The 22,941-nt window shown below is 45.7% G+C and overlaps 1 protein-coding gene across 1 annotated transcript in view; it reads left to right on the forward strand.

Moving 5' to 3' along the window:
* LOC121859316 overlaps positions 1-22,941 on the forward strand; it is a 50,624-nt gene that overhangs the window by 19,393 nt on the left and 8,290 nt on the right. The window contains 2 exon segments of the mRNA XM_042356111.1: positions 1,236-1,309; positions 3,679-3,874. Coding sequence (XP_042212045.1) covers positions 1,236-1,309; positions 3,679-3,874 — 270 coding nt within the window.

Below are 22,941 nucleotides of genomic sequence, written 5' to 3' on the forward strand. Positions count from 1 at the left end.
TGTCCTGCCTGGGCTGTGTATTTCTATCCTAAATTCATGAACAGTTTCTTCTGCAAACAATATTTTTAAATCCTAACACTAAATGTGGAACTTTCAAGACTTATATGTCTAATGTGACTGTCAAAGTTATCACATTAACTCAGCAAGACTACACAGCTAAAGCTTGTATCTTTTATGGCTTTTCTTAATGGTATGCCCAATTAGTTCTGCACTGTAAGGAGGCCTCAGTTCTCAGCTCCTTGACAATTACAGTATTTGGATAAGGAAACAACACCAAGAGACAGTGTGGCTTTGGGAAGGTTGTAAGGTTACTTTCCTTGTCTACTATTATACAAGTATATTGTTTGTAAATATTGTTCAATTCCCTTTGGAGTACTATGTCACATTAGCAATTGGAAAACAATGCTGCACTATTTTCTGTCATTTTTAACTGGCATCAGATATTTAAGTCATTTAATGAAGGGTAGCTAGCCATGAATACAGGATTGATCCATAAATTTAATTTGATTGCTAAACCTAGAAACAGTTGGCTCAGAAACCCTTCCTCCTCCCATGGGTTGGTTTGGAAGTCTGCTGTAAATGAAGGGGTTTAAAGCCTGGAAGACCAGGCCAATCCAAAAGAAAGGGATGCACACTGCTTCTGTGATGGCACATGTCTGCCGCACCTCCTCCCTCGTTGTCCATAAGGGAAAATCTTTTGGTCCCAAGTACTGTACCCTGTTGAGGGCTATAGATGCAGCTTTTCCACCTCTCCGTGTTGAACACCGCTCCCAAACACTTGATTTCATTTAGTCTCTAGCCTTTCTTCATTAATAATGACATTTCACTGAGAAATCTTTTATTTTTTTCAAGGCAAGGCATTAGTGCATTTAGCTCTTTCCAGTATTTACCTTAAACATTTTTCTCCTGCAAGCTTCATTAAAATATACTTTTATTCTCTCCATCTCTCAGCAATACAGCTTTGTTCATATACATTAAATGTCACAGTGTACTCTGTAGTCGTGTCTCAGTTCCTTTCCACTCACCCTAACGTGCTAGCATTTCATGTATTGAACCATCACGTCACACACGCCTGATGTATAGCTTCTCTTACTTCAAACCATCATAAACGTTAACATCCATGTGTCCATACATGGTCACCTCTTCCACAAGATTCTCTTATTTACTTTTATCATGTGCTTTATCCAAGTCCCTGAGCTGCATACACAACATATAATTTTTTTTTTTTTTTGCAGGAGAAATGCTGTGTGGATGCTGTGAGTGTAGGGGCTGTACTATCTGATTACCAGAGAGTTCGAGTAGAAAATGTGTAAGTTCTTGAATGATGACTTGGCATGTACTGTACCTAATGTATTGTGATATTTTGAATTATAAATACTGTAATGTAAACACAGGCATATATTATTCATCTGTATAGTTGTCATACTTCAAACTGTGGAATAGTGCATGTTGCAGATATGAAACTTACCTTCTTAGGTTACCTTAGGTTGTTACTGGATGAAGGTCGTTAGACTTGTATGGTGTATCCAGATCATTTTTATGTTCTAACACATCTGAAGAGACATATTTTGAGTACAGTACTGGCCTCTGTGACATGATAACCTCAGAGCTTATAAAAATAATTAGGTTCATAATGTGGCCCATTAAAAAACCTTCACAATAATGCTTCCAGCCTAGAATAAATGAAATATATTATTATCTAATTAATAAACCTGTGATATAATGTAAAAGGTGCCTGAAAATTGTCACACAATACAGGTTGTACCTCTCTAGTCCGGCAACCTCGGAACCTGACCGGTGCCGGACCATGGAAAATCACCCTTTTTCTGGATAGATAATGACTTGTGCTTATGCTTGGAAGCACTAGCACCACTTTCTCTGCTTCATGGTGTCTTTGAAGACATATTGAAGGGTTAAATGTCGTACAGTAGCTTCTCAAATTTTGCGAGTTTTTAATTCGACTTTTTTTATTTGAACAAAAAAACAAAACAATTTAAAATTTTTGCGGCGGAAACTCGAATTTTGTTTGAACGGCCCACCAACGTTCAGACGATGTGCACAATCATGTAAACAGCGTCATTTCTCTTATGTACAATAGATTCATTATTGTTTATTACTGAATGTCTTTTTGATTGAATTAATGTTTATGTGTGCACAATGGGCAATACAATTTATTAATAATACATAGAATATTAAAACGCACAAGGAAATGAGACTGCATTGTTTTCGTTGATTACAAAATCAGTGACTGACTGGTTCTACATATAAAACTGAAGAAAATAAGACCCTGGTTGTAGCTGTAGTAAAATTAATATGGTTGTTTTAAGTTATGTTATTTAATGTTAATAAATGGAACAATAGAAGTAGCTAACGATAATGGTAAAGAAAAAAAGAGAGATCACGTATGTAAGTGCGCACACGTGAAAACATATCGTCATTACTCTATAGAAGAATATGAAAGCAACACTAATTTACCGTTCATATATATTTTAATTAATGTTTCTGAATTTTTTTTATTGAATTAATGTTTGTGTGTTCAAAATGAACAATACAGCTCATTAATAATACGTGGAATATTAACACGAGGAGACGAGACGAGACGGCTGCCGGCATTGTTTTTGTTAATACTTACAAAACCAGTGACTGATTGGTTCTACATACAAAACTGAAGAAAATAAGACCCTGATTGTAGCTGTAGTAAAATTAATGTAAAAAAATTAATACAGGTATGCTTGTTTGAAGTACAGTAATGTTATTTCATGTAATGAATGGAACAATATAAGTAGCTAACCATTAATGGTAAAGAAAAAAAAAAGTGAGACTGCGCGTATGTAAGTGCGCACATATGAAAACATATCATCATTACTCTACATAAGAATATGAAACCGACACTTATTTACTGCTCATATATATTGAAGGGTTAAATGTTGTACTCTGTATAGACAAGCAGAGAGAGAGAGAGAGCAGCCGAACTGCCGGATGTAAACAAACCTTAATTTCCCGGGGCTTTGTTGTTGTTTTTTTACGGGGATTAGCCCACCCGGGCATAGGTCACTGACCCACATTGGGGCCTGAGGGGCAAAAATTTAATACTCCTGTAATAATAATGCAGATAAGTATAAAAAAACAACAACAAAACAAAACTAAACAAAAGCTGCCTATCTACCTATTGGACAAACTAAAATCGTTCTGAACCACGGGAGTTTCCGGACCACAGAATGCCGGACTAGAGAGGTACAACCTGAATTAATTTTTTTTATTGTTCTATGTACAGTATTTCAGTAGGAAATACAGGACACAGGGCTGCAGCCCCATAATGTATACTCGTAAACTGTAGTGGAAGGGTCGACCAGTGGACAATTTCTCTTAACAACACAACAAAAAGTTAATAGATATGTACTTACAGAGTATGGTGACCACAAAAGACAATGTAAATTACAACAGTTATAATATTATTAAGAATACAGTATATACTGTATATATATATTGCAAATGTGACTGTGCAGACATACATGATTGAATAGTGCTCAACTGTATTTATCTTATTAGTTCTGTTTCTGTGAGTTATGCACTACGGGGTACTGTTTTGTTTTGAGTACTGTATTGTACTGTACTGTTGTAGTTTTAGGAAATTAAGTATTGATAATTTTTTTAAAAGTTTTTCCTGTTTGACTACAGGTGCAGTAGACTGGGGTTAGTTTGCTTGGCATTCATGTGGCGGCGTGATCAGTCTGAACTCCTGCGAGAAATGGTGGAATGTGGGCTGGATGCCATAATCATCAAAGTAGCAGCTATTGGCCTTGAACCCAGAAAACACCTTGGGAAGTCTATTAGTCAAATGATTTCATACCTTGAGAAAATGGTAAGAGAAAATGTTCCCTTTTAAAAGTACTGTTTGTTAATATTTCTTTAGAACACAATCCATATTAATTGATTCTTCTTCAGGAGCCTCAGAGCATGAACATCTTCCACCATCTTGGTCACTGATACTTTTGTATATTTTTGTAACACGTGTGCTGCTTCAACAAATCTGCAGTTGACATCCCAGGATTCCTTGGACCTTTAACCCCTTGAGTCAGAGGGGCTTACCTGGTGCATCCTTTAATCTCCATGACAGTAAGAAAAGCTGGGAAGGGGAATTTACTCTGATATGGCATTAGTGTTATCTATAGACACTGATTTGCCATTAGGCTTTGTCAGATTTGTTTCCCTTTTTTCTTTCTTTTTCCTCTTGTGTTGGGGTGAGTATTGAGCTTAATGAATTTATCTGTTTTCTTGTCTCTTCCTTTGAGTGGCCAGACAGTTCTGTTTGACAAGAGACTGATCAACACATGGTGGGCAGTCCCACTTTGGTCAGATTAAACCAAAAATTTGAAGTAATGTTTGCCAGATGCTTTTGTTGTCACATTGGATGATGGTGGAACATTTGTTGATGGTTCCCAGTGATTAAAAAAAATGGATTATTACCTAAAAACCAGGAGCCTTAGATTGCACCCACTTTAGAACAATTAGCTGAATAAGTCATGCCAGCAAAATATAGTAAACATAATTTTAAGTAGAATACAATTTTGAATAGACAGTCAGTTATCTCAAGATCAAAATGGATTTAGAAAGGGCAAAGGAACTGTATTTGGTTTGAGAATTTTGAGTGAGGGTTTTAGAGGTCAAAAGAAATTTGTGCATTTACTTTATTAATTTTATAGCCATACCAGAAATACCTAGTTATTGACTTACTTTCACGTCTGTTTCCTTAATGAACTGGGAGAAGGTACAACATAAATAATAAGACCTTGATCCATAGGTTGTGACATGTAAGCCATATTGGGTGCCATAAAAATTACCTGAACATGTTCAGATGAGTCATCAAGGTTGACAGAATGTCCTGGAACATTGTCCAGGTTAAGGAATGCTTTGTGTTCCAGATTGTTTTTGGCACAATTTCCATCACAACAGAGCAGAAATGCAAACTAAACCATTCTTGAAAAAAGTACCTTTGTTATCCAGGTTTTTTGTTTATATGTCAAATAACAGTGAGATATTGTTTTGAATAGCACTTCATAGTCCTTGGTGTGTCTTTAGGAGTACATCAGTAGGGGCTTAAGTCTTAAATTCCCTTGAAGCATTCCCATCAACAAAAGATTTAGACAACATTTGACTGCTTTGAGACCTGGCTTGATCTTCTCTTGCATTGTTATGAAGGTTCTAGCTGCCTGGAAAGCACTCTCTCATCCACGTTAAACACCTGTTGAGGTGCCTCGCCGCTGCCTTCAATTAATGCTTTCAAAATTTGCGAATAATATCAAGCCAATTGTGTCATCACAGCTTCACCAGTCACTTTAATTCTGTGCAGTTGCTACCTTTTTTAAAAGGTTCAGACCAAACACTACCAACCACAAAGATTTCCATGACTGAACTTTCACCACTATGTTTAAGTCTTCAAACAAACTCTCAGCTTTTTTATGAATACTGTCATCATCATCATCATGCTAATTGGCACATGATGTCATGTTACATCCAAATGTTTAAATATCTTTCTATGTCCTCCATGACTCCACTTATGCTACAAATTATTTTAATACTGTAGCAGTTAAAAGTGTCATACTGGGTATTTTCTTGAATTTCATCACATTTCACACAGATGTAGCGGGTAGGCCAAGCACGCCTGGAGATATTAACAGTTTGTTCTCCATCATCAAAAGGCCTTAAAACTAAGTTGACCTCTCGAGAGATACAGGTATACCACCGATTATCCTGGAACTAATGGTCTGGCATCTCCTTTAGTCCGGGCAAAATTACAAGAGGGTGTTCTAGGTCCTTTAACCGTTGATTCCGTCTGGGTTAATGAGGCTGGAACTTGTATATTATGTCGGGTTTTAGTAGCCAAACCCAATTGTCTGTTATCTATTTATTGAGGCACTATCTCAGATACAGTTCCAAGTGTATATCACCGTAACTTATCACTGTAGCCATGAGTGTTAAGAGGAGGACGGAGGCTCTGTTAAATAGCTCTGCTAAATACGTCCGGTTGGTGTGAGGGGTTGAGTGACAATGCCCATGAGTAGGAACCCATCGAGGGAGAACGGAAATATGTACGTCGTCCTCCCTCGAGGGAAGACGGAACCATGCACGATGGCTCTCAATAACGTCTTCCTCTAGTCAAGGATATCAAACTACTGCCGCAAGAGGTGGCCAGAGAGCCGGCTACTTAATGCCTTAGCTCAACACTAAGTGACACTACATCCCGTGGGCGCACCTTATCACGTGCTCTGAACATGCTACCTCATAGCCAGTGGAAATTTACAGGGGGTTATAGAGTACAGTGGTCCCTCGGTTAACGAACTCAATTCGTTCCAGAGGGTTGTTCATTAACCGAAACCATTGTTTCAATGGGATTTTGGGTAATTGGTTCCAGCTCACCAAAAATTACATACAAAGTAAAAAAAAAATGCAATAAAGTACACTTACTTTGAGGTGTGTATGTAGAAGGCTCCTGGTTGATGATACTGATGTGAATTTGAAGTGGGAGGTGGAAGAGGAGAAGAGAGAAGAGAAGGAAGTGGGGATGGAAGAGAAATCACCCCATGCTTGATGCTGTCATTTCACCAATAAAATTTAAGTTCACTAGGTATAATTCAAGATTATTTTCTTTAAATCAACACTGCACTGCACTATATATTGTCAATATGTTAAATAAAGTTCAGAATGACCTATAATTGCACTGTAAAAATGTAAAATTAGTTTATGTTTAAGAGAGCCACAAGCAAGATGTTACCTCCACTGAACAGACACACAAACAGACGCCTTGGTGGGTGAGTGAAGTGGCTGATGGGCACACCAAAAACTAGTTCCCTGTACTGCAATTATGTTAAATAAGTGTTAAAATGACTAATAATTTTATTATAAAACTTGGAAAAAATATTTAATAGCACAACCTTCCTGATATTTACTCAAATGGGAACGAATTTAAGCCCTAGAACCGATTACTGTATTGGCGGACTAATCTACCAGCTGATGAGCAAGCGAAAACATATTGACATGTTTTCGTAAGAATTTCGTTAACTGAATTTTTGTTCGTTAACCAAATTGAATATTCTTATGGAAGGTAATTCGTCAACCGAAATTTCGTTAACCGAGGGACCACTGTATATAAATCAAATGTAATTAACCCATTTATATAATACTTCTGCCTATAAGACAGGGGCTATTACAAGGGCACTTAACGTCCCTCCCTCCCTCCCAGCCAGGGTGAAGCTAGTTTTAGGCTTAAAGTTTTTATCTTATGAAATGTAGCTGACTTGACTTAGCAGAATATAAATAGCATTGCTGGAATCCTTGTAAGATAGTGATTAATTTGATTATAAAGATCACATAGTTTGCACAAAAGTACAAAGTGTGTACAGTAATGCTGCTCAAAATTATGGCCTTTTCACATTTAATTTACATTTAATATTTGTTTAATTTAAGTTTCTAGCAGTCCATGGTGCTTTAGAGACACAGGAGGTGTATAATTAGTGGGTCAGGTGTATTGAATTATTATTACCTAACCTCGGTTGGTCATGCAAGGCTTTGGAACCAAGGGTACCGGAAAATCGGTGGTGTACCTGTACTTTTCCTTGGTTTATCTTACCAGAGGCACAAATATCTCTTGCTGGGCATTTTCCACTCATTTCATAGAGTTGTGAGAAAGTTTTACACAGTCGGTTAACGAGCACAATTCGTTCCAGAAGGTTGCTCGTTAATCGAAAAATTCATTTACCGAAACCATTGTTTCAATGGGTTTTTGGGTAATTGGTTCCAGCTCACTGAAAATTGCATAAAGTCAACAAAAAAAGTAGTAAAGTACACTTACTTTGAGGTATGTATGTAGAAGGCTCCTGGATGATGATGCTGATGTGAATTTGAAGTGGGAGGAGAAGGGAGAAGAGAAGGAAGTGGAGGTGGAGGAGAAGCATTTTACTGCTTCTTGGAAGGTGAGTCACCTTCCACTGACCGATTCTCCAGCAGGAACATCCTCTCTCCTTCTTGAAGTGGAAGGCTGAGGGCTAGCATCTTTTTCCCGCTGCCTTTTAGTGAAGAAACTGTAAATTTTTGTTTGTGGGGCATGTCTCCTCCTCATCAATCACTGATGTTTGAAGGAGACCACTGTGTCCTCAACATTACACAAGCAAGTTCTGCTTTTTCCACATTAGGGTGCCTTGAAGCCAGTTTCCTGAACTTCTCCCAGTAGTGAACAACATCTTTCAAATCTGAAGTAGACATATGGTCATCACTCCTTTTCCACCTCACCACTGTCAGCCTCTAACATCTCATCCAGTTGCTGCAAGTCTTCAGGAGTAAGTTCCTGCTCATGAGACATCTCAAGCTCTTCTACATCATCCTCCTCCACTTCAAGGCCCAATGACTGACCAATGAACACAATCTCCTGGTCCAACTCTGCTTCTTCCTCAAATCCCTCAAAATCATGGACTACTGATGGCCACAGTGCTTTCCATGCAGAATTGAGGGATCTAGTGGAGACTTCTTGCCATGAGAACACAATCAATTTTACATCCTCCATGATGTTAAATTGTGTCTTCCAGAACTGTGCCAGTGTTAGCTCAGGATCAGTGGAAGTTGCCTGATGATACCTCCTGAACATTTTCTTCATGTACAGCTTCTTGAAGTTGCTGATCACATTCTGGTCCATTGGCTGTATGATTGATGTAGTGTTGGTAGGCAAAAACAACACTTTGACAAAGTCAAATTGAGACTCCAAAGTGCTGGCAAGTTGAGGGTCATGACCAGGAGCATTATCCATGAGGAGAAGAGCCTTTAAGGGGAGTTTATTGGTGGTTAGGTAGCTCTTGACAGAAGGGCAAAACACCTCAACAGCCCATTCATTAAAGAGCTGTCTTGTCACCCATGCCTTACGGTTGGACTTCCAATAAACTCCAAGCCGTCCTCTTACCTTTTTTTGTTGCTTGAACACCCTGGGGTTCTCAGAGTGGTAGACAAGCATAGGCTTCAGTCAGAAATCCCCTGAAGCATTAGCACCAAGCAATAGAGTGAGACGGTCTTTCATGGGTTTATGCCCAGGTAAAGTAGCTTCATCTCTGGTGATGAATGTCCTTTTGGGCACTTTTTTCCAGAACAGCCCAGTTTCGTCTACATTGAACACTTGCTGTGGAAGATAATTTTCTTCATCCACCAGTTCTTTAAAGTCCACTAAAAATTTTGCTGCTCCTTTCTTATCAGCACTGGCAGCCTCACCATGCCTAACAACACGAAAAATGTCACTTCTTTTCTTAAATTTTTTGAACCAGCCCTTGCTGGCCCTAAACTCTTCAAAGTCTGTGCCTGAAGAACCAGGTTGATCTGCCTTTAAATGTTCGTAAATCTCCCTGGCTTTTTCACAAATAAATTCGGTCGAAACTGAATCACGTTTCATTTGTTTTTCCCTAATCCAAATGAGAAGTAACCTCTCTGTTCCTGCTATTAGGATATCTACCTTTAAACACACTGGTAGATTTGTCTCCTACTTTCATTTCCTTGAATTTGTCTTTCTGTGAAAGAATTGTCGACACAGTTGATGTCGACATGCCATATTGTTTGCTAAGCACATTTGTTCTAATGCCTTCTTCATGCTTCGTAATAATCTCCTGTTTCACCTGGATTGAAATCGCTTTTCTTGATTTCTTAGGACCCATGCTGGATTAAAAAACAATTTCAACACTAAAATTTTAAGTTTAATTGCTGTAAGTAAAGAATATTTTCTTTAAATTAACACTGCACTATATATCAATATGTAAAATAAATTTCAAATGACCAATAATTTGACTGTAAAACGGGAAAAATATATATATATATATATATATATATATATATATATATATATATATATATATATATATATATATATATATATATATATATATATATATATATATAATATATATATATATATACATATATACATATATATACACACACACACACACACAGTATTACCCCGCTTTACATGGTTTCACTTTCCGCGATTTCTCATTTACGAGGTACCTTGCCAGAACCAGACTTTCACTTTCCTTGGTGCATCTACTCATATACGCGGTGAAGTATAATTTTTTTTATTTTTTATTTAGCTAATAAAATTCATACAAATTACCCGGCCAGAATATAATTTACATTGCTGGAATTCTTACAATATGATGATCATTTAGAATATAAACATCATGGATTTTGCATTAGACATACAAATTTTAGATCTAATGTAATAATTTGGTTTACACAAAGCAAATATTTTATCTTTTGTGCAAAATATATGAACTTTACATTCAAAATATTCCCTGACCTGCAAGGAATCCAGAAATGTCAATTATATTATCCTAACTTTAGCCTGAGGTATTATTTATTACTAAACGTTAAAATCTAGAGTTTTCACCCAAACATTAATCAGAGAGGTAGGAGCTAGTGAGCTGGGAAGAGTGGGGGGGGGGGGATTTGAGTCCATTATTTGAATGGACATTAACCTGGCGACTGTATTTCTCTTAAATATTAATTGTGTGAGCATACCATCATAAAATGTAGATGTTATTTTTACTACAACATAGGTATTGTGTCGGAAAAAGTGGAGTTTAGGGGTCGGGCCAGTCTCTATTGGAATTAATCCCATATGTTCTGTTGTTCACTTTACGCGGTTTTCACTTTCCGCGGTACCCTGTGGGTTCAATTGACCGCGTAAATCGGGGTACTACTGTATATATATACAGGTGTATATATATATATATATATATATATATATATATATATATATATATATATATATATATATATATATATATATATATATATATATATATATATATATATATATATATATATATATATATATATATATATATATATATATATATATATATATATATATATATATATATATATATATATATATATATATACATATATATATATATCTATAATTTGTTATTTATTTTTTGCTTTAATTCATCAACAGCGTATAAACAAAACATTGTACAGTGAACCTCACTTTACGTGGTCAATTGAACCCACGGAGGCCTGCGTAAGCGAGAAACGGCGTAAAGTGAACAACATAACATATGGGATTAAATGAAATAGACCAGTTGACCCCAAACTCCACTTTTCGACTTATCTAGTAAAAATAAAATTTTAATTTTATGATGGTACATCCACAATTAATACTTAAGAGAAAAAGAAAAATACAGTCGCCAAGTTAATGTCCATTCAAATAATACTCCCTCCCTCCCCTCTTCTCACACTCCTGGCTCTTCCCTCTTTGAGAAATTTTTGGGAAAACCACTAGATAAGGTATAATAATGAATAATACCTCAAACTAAGTAGGATAATATAATTGACATTGCTGATTCCTTGTAAAAGGATATTTTGAATATAAATATCATATATATTGCACAAAATATTATATTACTCAGAGCAAACAAAACTTACATTAGATCTAAAATTTGTATGTCTAATCAAAAATCTATGATGATATTCAAAATGATCATCAAGTTGTAAATTCCAGCAATGTAAATTATATTCGCAACGATATATGTATGAATTTGAGCTAAATAAAAAATTATACTTCACCAGCGTGTGGATCACTAAAAGTGGGAATTCAGTTCTGGCAGGGTACGCGTAAATGTAAAGCAGCAGTAAATAAGGTTCACTGTACTGTATAGCAAGGCAAGATACAGGTATATGTTCACAGTATATGCAATTGCCCTTTTCTGCACCTTATAATTTTTATCAAATGGGATCCATTTGGTATACTTGGAGAGACCTGAATGTGCTTGAGTCTTTAGTGAATTTAATTTTATATATTGAATTATATTTTCTGCTATTGTCTATATGTTAAGATATGCTACTATACTTTGTCCCTCTCTCATCAACAGAAAGAAAAAGTAGTCTGAGCGTGTGTGTGGTGAAGGGGCGATATGAATCTTTCACTCTTGACTGTCCAATTTTAAGTATAGTAGTGTGAGTAACTCTGTCAGTCTCTAATATATTATTTTGTGTATTCATTAAAGGATGTCAACATTATATATTTAAACTCTTTGGGGATGAAGGGTCTCTCTGTGCTGAATAAAATTATAGTGTTAACTAAATGAAATATTAAAAGTGGTGTCCAGTAGTGAAGGTTTTTGAACAGATACAACATAACTAACACAAAATTACAGTAATTGATATGCTGTAGAACATTGTTAAGCTTGATACACAGTTTAGTAGTTGATTATGTTGACTGTAGTGTTAATTCTAAAGTTTGCTATTGGTAAATTAATTCTCAGCATTTTGTCAGTTGAAAAAAATATTAGTAATTGTATTTATTTGACCCTTTTAGTTCTAAGCAAAATATAGGCAACTATTTGATTTATTGTCATGATAAAAGCCATAAACCTAAAAAATATTTTTGAGTAGCAGCTGCGGTTCCTTTAGATTCATTTTACGGTAAATAGTTTGGGTCAGTGTGTCTCCCAGATTCTCCCTATGCTGACAATTTGCTGATTTTATCACCATTATCATGTTCCTCTTCATCACTACTGTACTTCCATTAATTAGGTCTGGTTCTTCCCATATTGCCATGAAGTAATCTTAATATATGTGCCTCCCAGCAGGGATATTACTCCAGGGATATTACTCTCGAGGCTGCCAGATACTGTATGTATTTTGTTCCCCCATGTTATTGAAAGGACAACTGAACACCTGTTAAATTTCTGAAGATGAATTATTTGTGTTGTTGACATCATTGTATGGCTCATGACATATGGCTCCAGGATATTGGAAAGTTAAAACTTATCTCATATTATGTCTGTGACCACATCTGGGGACTGTTCCCAGGTGTACAGGGCACATCTGTAGGACTGTTCCCCAGGTGTACAGAACATCTGTAGGACTGTTCCCCAGGTGTACAGAACATCTGTGGGACTGTTTGATTACTAGGCACATCTGTAGGACTGTTCCCAGGTGTACAGGGCTTTTATCTGTAGGACTGTTCCCCGGGTGTACAGGGCACATCTGTAGGACTGTTCCCCAGGTGTACCCCTAGGCACATCTGACAGGACTGTTCCCAGGTGTACAGAGCACATCTGTGGGACTGTTTGGGGTGTACTGGGCACATCTGTGGACTGTTCCCCCATGCGAGCACATCTGTGGGACTGTTCCCAGGTGTGCAGGCACATCTGTAGGACTGTTCCCAGGTGTACTGGGCATCTGTGGGACTGTTCCCCAGGTGTGCTGGGCATCTGTGGGACTGTTCCCCAGGTGTGCTGGGCACATCTGTAGGACTGTTCCCCGGGTGTGCAGGGCACATCTGTGGGACTGTTCCCCAGGTGTGCAGGAGCACATCTGTGGGACTGTTCAGGGGTGTGCAGGGGCACATCTGTGGGACTGTTCCCCAGGTGTACAGGGCATCTGTAGGGACTGTTCCCAGGTGTACCAGGGCACATCTGTAGGACTGTTCCCAGGTGTACAGGGCACATCTGTAGGACTGTGCAGGTGTACAGGGGCATCTGTGGGGACTGTTCCCAGGTCTTACCAGGGCACATCTGTGGGACTGTTCCCAGGTGTACAGGGGCACATCTGTGGGACTGTTCCCAGGTGTACTGGGCATCTGTGGGACTGTTCCCAGGTGTGCTGGGCATCTGTGGGACTGTTCCCCAGGTGTGCAGAACACATCTGTAGGACTGTGTTCCCGGGTGTGCAGGGCACATCTGTAGGACTGTTCCCCAGGTGTACAGGGCATCTACTGTGGGACTGTTCCCCAGGTGCAGGCATCTGTGGGACTGTTCCCCAGGTGTACAGGGCACATCTGTGAGACTGTTCACGGTGTGCCAGAACTGTCCTGGGACTGTTCCAGGGGTGTGCTGGGGCACATCTGTGGGACTGTTCCCCAGTGTGTTTGGGGAGCACATCTGTAGGACTGTTCCCCAGGTGTACTGGGCACATCTGTGGGACTGTTCCCAGGTGTGCTGGGCACATCTGTAGGACTGTTCCCCGGTGTACTGGGCACATCTGTCAGGACTGTTCCCCAGGTGTACAGGGCATATCTGTAGGACTGTTCCCCAGGTGTACAGGGCACATCTGTAGGACTGTTCCCAGGTGTACTGGGCATCTGTGGGACTGTTCCCCAGGTGTACAGGGGCACATCTGTAGGACTGTTCCCAGGTGTACTGGGCACATCTGTAGGACTGTTCCCCAGGTGTGCTGGGCACATCTGTAGAGACTGTTCCCCAGGTGTACTGGGCACACTCTGTGGTCCCCAGGTGTACTGGGCATCTGTGGGACTGTTCCCAGGTGTACTGGGCACATCTGTGGGACTGTTCCAATTACAGGGCATATCTGTGGGACTGTTCCCCGGGTGTGCAGGGCATCTGTGGGACTGTTCCCAGGTGCTGGGCATCTGTGGGACTGTTCCCCAGGTGCTGGGCACATCTGTGGGGACATTCCCAGGTGTACAGGGCACATCTGTGGGACTGTTCCGGGTGTACAGAGGCTGTCTGTGGGACTGTTCCCCAGGTGTGCTGGGCACATCTGTGGGACTGTTCCCAGGTGTGCTGGGCACATCTGTGGGACTGTTCCCAGGTGTGCTGGGGCATCTGTGGGGACTGTTCCCCAGGTGTACAGAGACACATCTGTAGGACTGTTCCCAGGTGTTACAGGTACATCTGTGGGACTGTTCCCAGGTGTGCAGAATTTTATCTGTGGGACTGTTCCCCGGTGTTGCAGGGCACATCCTGTGGGACTGTTCCCCAGGTGTACAGGGCATCTCTGTGGGGACTGTTCCCAGGTGTACAGAGACTGCCATCTGGGACTGTTCCCAGGTGTACTGGGCACATCTGTAGGACTGTTCCCCGGTGTACAGGGCACATCTGTAGGACTGTTCCCAGGTGTACTGGGCACATCTGAGACTGTTCCCCAGGTGTCACCCCAGGGCACATCTGTGGACTGTTCCCGGGTGTGCCAGGCACATCTGGGATCCCAGGTGGCCAGGGCACATCTGTGAGACTGTTCGGGTGTACAGGAGGGCACATCTGTGGGACTGTTCCCCAGGTGTACAGGGCATCTGTAGGACTGTTCCCGGGTGTACAGGGGCACATCTGTAGGACTGTTCTCCAGGTGTACTGGGCACATGTCTGTGGGACTGTTCCCCGGGTGTATGGGCATATCTGTGGGACTGTTCCCCAGGTGTACAGGAGGCTTTTATCTGTGGGACTGTTCCCCAGGTGTACCCAGGGCACATCTGTAGGACCTGTTCCCAGGTGTGCAGAGGCACATCTGTGGGACTATGTTCCCGAATGGCCCTGGGGCACATCTGTGGGGACTTGTTTCACGGGTGTGCAGGGCATCTGTAGGACTGTTCCCGGGTGTGGGGGCATCTGTGGGACTGTTCCCAGGTGTACTGGGCACATCTGTGGGACTGTTCTGGTGTGCTGGGCATCTGTAGGACTGTTCCCAGGTGTACAGGGCACATCTGTAGGACTGTTCCCGGGTGTACAGGAACACATCTGTAGGACTGTTCCCCAGGTGTACAGGGCACACATCTGTAGGACTGTTCCCAGGTGTACAGGGCACATCTGTAGGACTGTTCCCCAGGTGTGCAGGGCACATCTGTAAGGACTGTTCCCCCACGGGTGTACAGGGCACCTCTGTGGGACTGTTCCCAGGTGTGCAGGGCACATCTGTGGGACTGTTCCCCGGGTGTGCCAGGCCCTCTGTGGGGCTTTGTTCCCCGTGTACTGGGCACATCTGTAGGACTGTTCCCCAGGTACTGGGCACATCTGTAGGACTGTTCCCAGGTGTACTGGGCATCATATCAGGACTGTTCCCCGGGTGTACAGGGCATATCTGTAGGACTGTTCCCCGGGTGTACAGGGGCATCTGTAGGACTGTTCCCCGGGTGTACTGGGCACATCTGTAGGACTGTTCCCAGGTGTACAGGGCACATCTGTAGGACTGTTCCCCAGGTGTACTGGGCACATCTGTGGGACTGTTCCCAGGTGTACTGGGCATCTGTAGGACTGTTCCCCAGGTGTGCTGGAGCATCTGTAGGACTGTTCCCCAGGTGTTGCAGGGCACATCTGTAGGACTGTTCCCCAGGTGTACTGGGCACATCTGTAGGACTGTTCCCAGGTGTACAGGGCATATCTGTGGGACTGTTCCCCGGGTGTACAGGGCACATCTGTAGGACTGTTCCCAGGTGGCTGGGCACATCTGTAGGACTGTTCCCAGGTGTACTGGGCACATCTGTAGGACTGTTCCCCGGAATTGTACAGGGCACATCTGTGGGACTGTTCCCGGGTGTTACAGGGCACATCTGGGACTGTTCCCCAGGTGTACTGGGCACATCTGTAGGACTGTTCCCCAGGTGTACTGGGCACATCTGTAGGACTGTTCCCAGGTGTACTGGGCACATCTGTGGGACTGTTCCCCAGGTGTACCCAGGGCACATCTGGGACTGTTCCCCGGGTGTACTGGGCACATCTGTAGGACTGTTCCCCAGGTGTACAGGAGCACATCTGTGGGACTGTTCCCCAGGTGTATGGAGCACATCTGTGCAGGACTGTTCCCCAGGTGGCTGGGGCACATCTGTAGGACTGTTCCCCGGGTGTACAGGGCATATATCTGTAGGACTGTTCCCCAGGTGTATGGGCATCTGTGAGACTGTTCCCGGGTGTACAGGGCACATCTGTGGGACTGTTCCCCAGGTGTACTGGGCTTTTTCTGTGAGACTGTTGTTCCCCAGGTGTGCAGGGGCATCTAGGACTGTTCCAGATATTTTGGGCATCTAGGACTGTTCCCAGGTGTACAGGGCACATCTGTAGGACAGTGTTCCGGGTGTACAGGGCACATCTGTAGGACTGTTTGGGTGTACAGGGCACATCTGGGACTGTTCCCGGGTGCAGGGCATCTGTGGGACTGTTCTCAGGTGTACTGGGCACATCTGTGGGACTGTTCCCCAGGTGTACTGGGCATATCTGTAGGACTTGTGGACTGTTCCCAGGTGTACAGAACTTTTATCTGTGGGACTGTTCCCCAGGTGTGCAAGGGCACATCTGTGGGACTGTTCCCAGGTGTGCAGGGCACATCTGTAGGACTTCCCCAGGTGTACAGGGCATATCTGTGGGACTGTTCCCCGGGTGTCTTGGGGCACATCCTGTAGGACTGTTCCCAGGTGTACAGGAGGCACATCTGTGGGGCTGTTCCCCAGGTGTACAGGGCACATCTGTAGGACTGTTCCCCACAGGTGTCTGGGGGCACATCTGTAGGACTGTTGTTCCCCGGGTGTACGGGGCACATCTGTAGGACTGTTCCCAGGTGTACAGGGCACATCTGTGGGACTGTTCCCAGGGTGTACAGGGCACATCTGTGGGACTGTTCCCCGGGTGTGCAGGGCACATCCTGTAGGGGACTGTTCCCCGGGTGTCACCAGGGCACATCTGTAGGACTGTTCCCCAGGTGTCTGAGGGCACATCTGTGGGACTGTTCCCAGGTGTCTGAGGCACATCTGTAGGACTGTTCCCCAGGTGTGTACAGGGGCACATCTGTAGGACTGTTCCCAGGTGTACAGAGACACATTTGTGGGACTGTTCCCCAGGTGTACAGGGGCATCTGTTGGGACTGTTCCCCAGGTGTACAGGGCATATCTGTAGACACACACAGAATGTGCAGGGCACATCTGTGGGACTGTTCCCCAGGTGTACAGGGCATCTGTAGGACTGTTCACGGGTGTCTGGGGGCACATCTGTGGGACGCTGTTCCCCAGGTGTACAGGGGGCACATCTGGGGACTGTTCCCCAGGTGTGCAGGGGCATCTGTAGGACTGTTCCCAGGTGTGTGGGGCATGTCTGTAGGACTGTTCCCCAGGTGTGCGGGGCATCTGTGGGACTGTTCCCCAGGTGTACAGGGGGCATATCTGTAGGACTGTTCCCAGGTGTGCAGGGGCACATCTGTGGGGACTGTTCCCCAGATGCCAGGGGCACATCCTGTAGGACTGTTCCCCAGGTGTTACAGGGCACATCTGTGGGACTGTTCCCCGGGTGTACTGAGCACATCTGTAGGACTGTTCCCCAGGTGTACAGGAGCACATCTGTAGGACTGTTCCCCGGGTGTACAGGGCACATCTGTGGGACTGCATTCCCCGGGCCTTGCTGGGCACATCTGTAGGACTGTTCCCAGGTGTACTGGGCATCTGTAGGACTGTTCGGGTGTACAGGGCACATCTGTAGGACTGTTCCCAGGTGTACTGGGCACATCTGTGGGGCCTACCAGGTGTGCGGGGCACATCTGTAGGACTGTTCCCCGGGTGTTGCAGGGCATATCTGTAGGACTGTTCCCAGGTGTACTGGGCACATCTGTGAGACTGTTCCCCAGGTGTCACAGGGGCACATCTGTGGGACTGTTCCCCAGGCAGCACAGGGCACATCTGTAGGGACTGTTCCCGGGTGTGCAGGGCATCCTGAGGACTGTTCCCCAGGTGTACAGGGCACATCTGTGGGACTGTTCCCAGGTGTACAGGGGCACCTATCTGTAGGACTGTTCCCGGGTGTACAGGGCACATCTGTAGGACTGTTCCCAGGTGTGCAGGGGCATCTGTAGGACTGTTCCCCAGGTGTTGCAGGGGCACATCTGTAGGACTGTTCCCAGGTGTACAGGGCACATCTGTGGGACTGTTCCCAGGTGTACAGGGCACATCCTGTGGGACTGTTCCCCAGGTGTGCAGGGGCATCTGTGGACTGTTCCCCAGGTGTGTACAGGGGCATCTGAGTTTGTTCCCGGGTGTACAGGGAGACATCTGTGGGACATTCCCAGGTGTACGGGAGGGCACATCTGTGGGACTGTTCCCAGGTGTACCCAGGGCATCTGTAGGACTGTTCCCAGGGTGTGGGGGCACATCTTGGGGCTGTTCCTGGGTGTGCTGGGCACATCTGTAAGGACTGTTCCCAGGTGTGCAGGGCACATCTGTAGGACTGTTCCCAGGTGTACAGAGGGGCATGTTGTGAACTGTTCCCAGGTGTACGGGCACATCTGTGGGACTGTTCCGGGTGTCTGAGGCACATCTGTAGGACTGTTCCCAGGTGTACAGAGGCACATCTGTAGGACTGTTCCCCAGGTGTCTGGGGAGACACATCATAGGACTGTTCCCAGGTGTGGGGCACATCTGTGGACTTGTTCCCAGGTGTACAGGGCATCTGTAGGACTGTTCCCCAGGTGTTACAGGGCACATCTGTGGGACTGTTCCCGGGTGTACAGGAGCACATCTGTAGGACTGTTCCCGGGTGTACAGGGCACATCTGTGGGACTGTTCCCAGGTGTTACAGAGGCACATCTGTAGGACTGTTCCCAGGTGTACAGGGCACATCTGTGGGACTGTTCCCCAGGTGTACTGGGCACATCTGTGGGACTGTTCCCCAGGTGTACTGGGCATCTGTGGGGCTGTTCCCCAGGTGTACAGGGCACATCTGTAGGACTGTTCCCGGGTGTACAGGGCACATCTGTGGGACTGTTCCCCAGGTGTACAGGGCTCCATGAGACTGTTCCCAGGTGTACAGGGCACATCTGTAGGACTGTTCCCAGGTGTGCAGGCATCTGTGGGGACCATTCCCAGGTGTACAGGGCATATCTGTAGGACTGTTCCCCGGGTGTGCAGGGCACATCTGTGGGACTGTTCCCCAGGTGTGCAGGGCACATCTGGGACTGTTCCCAGGTGTGCTGGGCACATCTGTGGGACCTGTTCCCAGGTGCTGGGCACATCTGTGGGACTGTTCCCCAGGTGTGCTGGGCTGTCAGGACTGTTCCCCAGGTGTTACAGGAGGCTATCTGGCGGACTGTTCCCAGGTGTACAGGGCACATGTAGGACTGTTCCCAGGTGTACTGGGCACATCTGTAAATTGTTCCCCAGGTGTACAGGGGCACATCTGTAGGACTGTTCCCCAGGTGTACTGGGCACATCTGTGGGACTGTTCCCAGGTGTACTGGGCACATCTGTGGGACTGTTCCCAGGTGTACTGGGCACATCTGTAGGACTGTTCCCCAGGTGTACAGGGCACATCTGTGGGGCTGTTCCCCAGGTGTACTGGGCACATCTGTAGGAGGACTGTTCCCAGGTGTACAGGGCACTTATCTGTGGGACTGTTCCCAGGTGTACAGGGCATCTGTGGGACTGTTCCCCAGGTGTGCACTGGGCACATCTGTAGGACTGTTCCCAGGTGTACTGGGCACATCTGTAGGACTGTTCCCCAGGTGTACAGAGGCACATCTGTGGGACTGTTCGGGTGTACAGGGCACATCTGTGGGACTGTTCCCGGGTGTGCCTGGGCACATCTGTAGGACTGTTCCCAGGTGTACTGGGCACATCTGTAGGACTGTTCCCAGGTGTGCTGGAGCACATCCTGTGGGACTGTTCCCAGGTGTACAGGGCATCTGTGGGACTGTTCCACGGGTGTGCTGGGCACATCTGGGACTGTTCCCCAGGTGTACAGGGCACATCTGTGGGACTGTTCCCCAGGTGTGCATGGGCACATCTTGGGACTGTTCCCCAGGTGGCCTGGGGCACATCTGTGGGACTGTTCCCCAGGTGTACAGGGCATATCTGGGACTGTTCCCAGGTGTACTGGGCACATCTGTGGGACTGTTCCCGGGTGTACAGGGCACATCTGGCCAGGACTGTTTGGGGTGTACTGGGCACATCTGTGGGACTGTTCCCGGTGTGCGGGGGCACATCTGGGACTGTTCCCGGGTGTACTGGGCATCTGTAGGACTGTTCCCAGGTGTACAGGGCACATCTGTACAGGACTGTTCCCGGGTGTACAGGGCACATCTGTGGGACTGTTCCCCGGGTGTACAGGGGAGGCACATCTGTGGGGACTGTTCCCGGGTGGGGCACATCTGTAGGACTGTTCTCCAGGTGTACTGGGCACATCTGTAGGACTGTTCCCAGGTGTACTGAGCATATCTGTGGGACTGTGCTGCAGGATATTTTGGGGCACATCTGTAGGACTGTTCCCAGGTGTACAGGGCACATCTGTTGAGACTGTTCCCCAGGTGTACAGGGCACATCTGTGGGACTGTTCCCAGGTGTGCAGGGGCATCTGTAGGACTGTTCCCAGGTGTACAGGGCATATCTGTGGGACTGTTCCCAGGTGTGCAGGGGGCACATCTGTGGGACTGTTCCCCAGGTGTGCAGGGGCACATCTGTAGGACTGTTCCCCGGTGTGCAGGGCACATCTCTGTAGGACATTTGGGTGTGCGGGGCACATCTGTAGGACTGTTCCCCAGGTGTGCAGGGGCACATCTGTGGGACTGTTCCCCAGGTGTACAGGGTATATCTGTGGGACTGTTCCCCAGGTGTACAGGGCACATCTGTAGGACTGTTCCCCGGGTGTGCAGGGGCACATCTGTGGGACTGTTCCCAGGTGTGCAGGCACATCTGCTGAGACTGTTCCCCAGGTGTGCAGGGGCATCTGTGGGGCTGTTCCCCAGGTGTGGGGGACACATCTGTGGACTGTTCCCAGGTGTGCGGGGCACATCTGTGTAGGACTGTTCCCCAGGTGTACAGGGCACATCTGTAGGACTGTTCCCAGGCCTGTACGGGGCACATTTGTAGGACTGTTCCCCAGGTGTACAGGGCATCTGTGGGACTGTTCCCAGGTGTACAGGGCATATCTGTGGGACTGTTCCCCAGGTGTACAGGGCACATCTCTGTGGGACTGTTCCCAGGTGTACAGGGGCACATCTGTAGGACTGTTCCCGGGTGTGCGGGGCACATCTGTGGGACTGGTCCCCAGGTGTACAGGGGCATCTGTGAGACTGTTCCCCACGATTGTGCAGGCACATCTGTGGGACTGTTCCCCGGGTGTGCGGGGCATATCTGTGGGACTGTTCCCCAGGTGTCGGGGCACATCTGTGGGACTGTTCCCAGTGTACAGGGCATATCTGTGGGATATTTCCCCAGGTGTGCCAGGGGCACATCTGTAGGACTGTTCCCAGGTGTACAGGGGGCATCTGTAGAGTTCCCAGGTGTACAGGGGCACATCTGTAGGACTGTTCCCAGGTGTGCTGAGCACATCTGGACTGTTCCCCAGGTGTACAGGGCACATCTGTAGGATGTTCCCCAGGTGTACAGGGCACATCTGTAGGACTGTTCCCCGGTGTGCTGAGCACATCTGTGGGATGTTCCGGGTGTACTGGGCACATCTGTGAGACTGTTCGGGTGTACTGGGCACATCTGTAGGACTGTTCCCGGGTGTACCAGGGCACATCTCTTTGGGACTTCAATTTCCCCAAGGTGTACAGGGCACATCTGTGGGACTGTTCCCCAGGTGTACTGGGCACATCTGTGGGACTTCCCAGGTGTGCAGGGCACATCTGAGACTGTTCCCAGGTGTACAGGGCATATCTGTGAGACTGTTCCCAGGTGTACTGGGCATCTGTAGGACTGTTTGTTCCCAGGTGTACGGGGCACATCTGTAGGACTGTTCCCCAGGTGTACAGGGCATCTGTGGGACTGTTCCCCGGGTGTACAGGGCACATCTGTGGGATGTTCCCCAGGTGTGCAGGGCACACATCTGTAGGACTGTTCCCAGGTGTACAGGGCATATCTGTGGGACTGTTCCCGGGTGTACAGGGCATCTGTAGGACGCTGTTCCCAGGTGTGCAGGGGCACATCTGTGGGACTGTTCCCAGGTGTGCAGGGCACATCTCTGTGGGACTGTTCCCAGGTGTACAGGGCACATCTGTGGGACTGTTCCCCAGGTGTGCAGGGCACATCTGTGGGACTGTTCCCCAGGGGTGTACCCAGGGCACATCTGTGGGACTGCCCCAGTGTGCCCAGGGCACATCCTGTGGGACTGTTCCCCGGGTGTACAGGAGACACATCTGTAGGACTGTTCCCCAGGTGTGTGGGGCACATCTGTGGGACTGTTCCCCAGGTGT

Source organism: Homarus americanus, unplaced genomic scaffold (assembly GCF_018991925.1).
Source record: "Homarus americanus isolate GMGI-L3 unplaced genomic scaffold, GMGI_Hamer_2.0 scaffold36188, whole genome shotgun sequence".
Classification (NCBI taxonomy): Eukaryota; Metazoa; Arthropoda; class Malacostraca; order Decapoda; family Nephropidae; genus Homarus; species Homarus americanus.